General features: G+C 35.7%; 1 protein-coding gene across 1 annotated transcript in view; it reads right to left on the bottom strand.

Moving 5' to 3' along the window:
• Nucleotides 1-425: 425 nt before the first annotated feature.
• The window catches only part of SPICE1 (spindle and centriole associated protein 1), a 49,196-nt gene continuing 45,955 nt past the window's right edge, over nucleotides 426-3,666 (bottom strand). The window contains exons 5-6 of the mRNA XM_012652218.1: nucleotides 3,154-3,260; nucleotides 426-560 (exon numbers count right to left, since the gene is read on the bottom strand). Coding sequence (XP_012507672.1) covers nucleotides 426-560; nucleotides 3,154-3,260 — 242 coding nt within the window. The remainder of the gene's footprint in view (nucleotides 561-3,153; nucleotides 3,261-3,666) is intronic.

Below are 3,666 nucleotides of genomic sequence, written 5' to 3'. Positions count from 1 at the left end.
TGAGAAAATTGGAGAAATCTAAATAAGGCCTACAGATTAAATAGTAATATTAAATCAATGTGACTTGCTGATTGTCATCGCTGTACTGTGATTGTGTAAATGCTTTTGTTCTTAGGAAATACACGCTGAAGTATTTAGGCATAAAGCAACATGACATATTGCAGCTTACTCCCAAATAGTTCTTTAAAAATGTGTGCGTGTGTATATGCATACGTGTATGTGTATAAATACTCAGAAAAAGAGAGAAAATAATAAAATGTGTGAAATGTTAACAATAGGTGAGTCTGGATGAAGCCCTACTCTTAGAACCTTTTTGAAATCATATCCAAATAAAAAAAATTTTTAAAGTCCTAATTAATAAAAAAGATGATGTGATAAACAAACATTTGAAATGGCCTTGGAAAAAAGGTAAGAGTTGCAAACACTTACGCCATATATACACACCTGTCTGTATTCATATTAGGCTCAGAGTTTAGAGAGCTATCCAACTCATTCTCGCTTTCTCCTGATTGGCTATTAACCGTTCCTTCTTCTCCTTCATCATCTACTTCATTAAGAGCCTATCTCAACACAACAATAAAAATAACAACACAAGTTGATTACATATACATTCATGCTTTCTTTATTTTTGTTGTAACAGAAGAGAGGTCCCTCTTTCTGAAGCTAATCCTTCTACATGTGTTGTAGAACCCAAACCCTCTCACATCTTTCTACTGCATCAATTGTCCTTTTTCTCTCCTGTATCTTCAACCTCTTTCTGTACTGGCTTCAGTTCATCAACATTTAAATGTGAGCAAAACCTCTCCTATCTTACCCTGACACTCACCTTGAGCTCCTGTCTATCTCCTCTCTCTCCTTCACCACCAAACTTCTTGAAAGAGTTGTTTCCCACCTTTCATTCCCCATCTACCTGCAATTTTGCTTCTGCCCTACCACTCCACTCTTAACTGCTCTCTGTATGGTCAACATCAACACACTTATTCCAAAATCAAATGGGTATTTCTGTCTTTACCTTCCTTTACTTCTTTGACTCATTAGATTTTAATGACCACTCATTTCTTTCCTCTAAAATCTTCTTTATACATTTTGCCCTTAACTTCCATAAAACCATATTTTCTTAGATTTTCTTCTATTCTTCTGGCTATTCTTTCCCAATCTCCTTTATTGGTTCTCCTTTTTCTACCTTTCCTTTATATATGATGTGATTCAATATACTCCCTTTGAACCTTTTCGCCTCTCATCTGACCCACATTCTGAATGATTTTATCTCATTCCAAAGTTGCTGTTAATTTCAAAATCTCCATCTCCACCCAGATCTCTCTTGAGACCTAGACATATTCAATTGCCTAAAAGATATCCCTATTCGATATGTCCAAAACCGAACATCTTCCTAAGTCTCTCCCAACATTCTTCCAGAAACCTTGTTCCTGCCAATATTACCTAAGACCATGAACAGTGTCACCATCTACTCAAATACTCCAGCTAGCAAACTAGGATTTATCCTTCTCTCTCACTTGTCATATCTAATCAGCCACCCAAACTCTACCTTATTTTAACCCCTTTCATATCTATCCCTGTTCTCCTCTATTTCCTTTCCTACTGGCACTGCTTTCGGTCAGGCCCTCACCACTTCTCACTAAGATCCCCACCTAAGTCTTCTAACCACACCCTCTCTCCAGTCTTGTCCCTCCTCAATCCATCTTCCACACCACAGTCGATCTCATCATGACTCTACTCTTCTTTAAGTTCTTTAGTGGCTTCTACTCTTACTTTCTGGTTCCTTAGCCCTTCATGATCTAGCTCCAGCTTGTCTCAGCTCTTGCCATGTCCTCAACCCAATGACAGAGACATGCCTTATTCATCCACATAGCCCAGCATCTAGTGCAGGGCCTGATATATTACATGATGAATAAGTAAATTTAGTCTCACTCATTCCTATTACAGATGAAGAAACTAGGGTCCAGAGAACTCAAGTAATACAGCTACAATTTCATATTTTCTTGGTGACTCAAAACTACCTATGGCAATATATCAATTTCTTTTCTGATGTATAGTGGTCCTCTGCTTATCTATTAAGGTGTCTTCTCTCTCCTCCCTCACTGTCATTTCTCACTGCTATTTCTGATTTACTCTGAGAAGCTCATCTCACTGTTTTTAATCTATTATCAGCAGTAAATTGAGAAAGAAATTAAACCGGGTAGGCAAATTAGTTATAACAGTAACATTAATTTGAAATTCTACTATTATATTAACTTAATAAGCTCAGGTGTGAGGATGGACTCCTCTGTTCAACAGAATAAAATCTGACTGCTTTATTCCATACTGCTAGGATACATTGTACACTTGTTTCCAGGTTCCAAATGATAGGAAGTGCTTAAAGTATGACTGCCAAATAAACAGGGCACTACACTGTATGATTTATTTAAATAAAAGTTATAAAAGTAAAAGTAGAACATACTACAGCAATAATGTTAACGTTTTACTACTGTAACATAATTTTCCCACGTTAACTAGTCAATAAATTCCAAGTTTCCTGGGCAGCTACCTTTTACACATACTAATACATTAAAAGGGACTATTATTTAGTGAAGATTAATTATGCCAAACACTTTACATAACCTATCTTAGTTCACCCATGTCACAACCATATCAGGTATAATTCTATTCCCATTTAACAAAAAAACAAACAAAAAACATTCTGTGCCAACTCAGACATCTTAAGAAATCAACTCAAAATCAAATAGCAAGTAGCAGAATATGAACCCAGATCACCTGACTCCAACTGGAAAGACTCCCTGCTATTTCCATAATGATAACTTGTGGCAATCTTGTGCAGCCACATAGCCTAGATTTGAATCCCATCTTTGACGAAAACTATGTGATCTTGGACAAGTCACTTCATTTTTCTGAGCCTCAGTTTCTTCATCTGTCAAACAGGAATAATAACACAACCTACACTTCCTAGGTAAGCACTCAATAAATTTTAGCTATATTAATCCAGTCTTGTTTAGGACAAACATTACTCATAAAAAGTGCAATATGTTTGAGTAAGAGCAGTTAAGATTTAAACTCTTAAAATGTTTATCACAATGCCTACATAGACTAAAACTTCATTTCAGCATGAACATTATAGCTGTTAGTAGAGCACATTACCTGAGGTTCTATGACAGATTCATTAAGAATAGCCTGGGTGATAGGATCTTGATTTACCACAATGGGACCCTGTGAGGAATCAGGAGCCATTGTTATGTTTGGAAACCCTGCAAAAGAAAAATAAGTCATCATGATTTTGTATCATTTAATTAAACTGACATCACAAGCTCTACACTACCATAGGTTTGCATGATCATGTGAAAATCTCAAATAATAACAATAATAGCAGCTCACACTTATACAGTGCTTACTATATGCCACATATTGTTTTAAATGCTTTTACAAATATCAACTCATTCTACCCTCACAAAACCCTATGAGGCAGGTACTATTATTATTTTATAGATTGGCAAACTGAAACTCAGAGACATTAAGCAACTAGCCCAGAGTCACACTAATAAATGGCCAAGCCAGAATTCAAACCTTGTACTAAAAACTAATGATCTAATTTTGAAAGATTAAGATAAACAATGGATTATATATACATTAAAATGAATAATGCTATGTATCTGA

The sequence above is a fragment of the Propithecus coquereli genome, unplaced genomic scaffold, assembly GCF_000956105.1.
Source record: "Propithecus coquereli isolate 6110/MARCELLA unplaced genomic scaffold, Pcoq_1.0 Scaffold386, whole genome shotgun sequence".
Classification (NCBI taxonomy): Eukaryota; Metazoa; Chordata; class Mammalia; order Primates; family Indriidae; genus Propithecus; species Propithecus coquereli.
The sequence above is the reverse complement of the archived record's forward strand: the minus strand, read 5'-3'. Positions and strand labels throughout refer to the sequence as shown.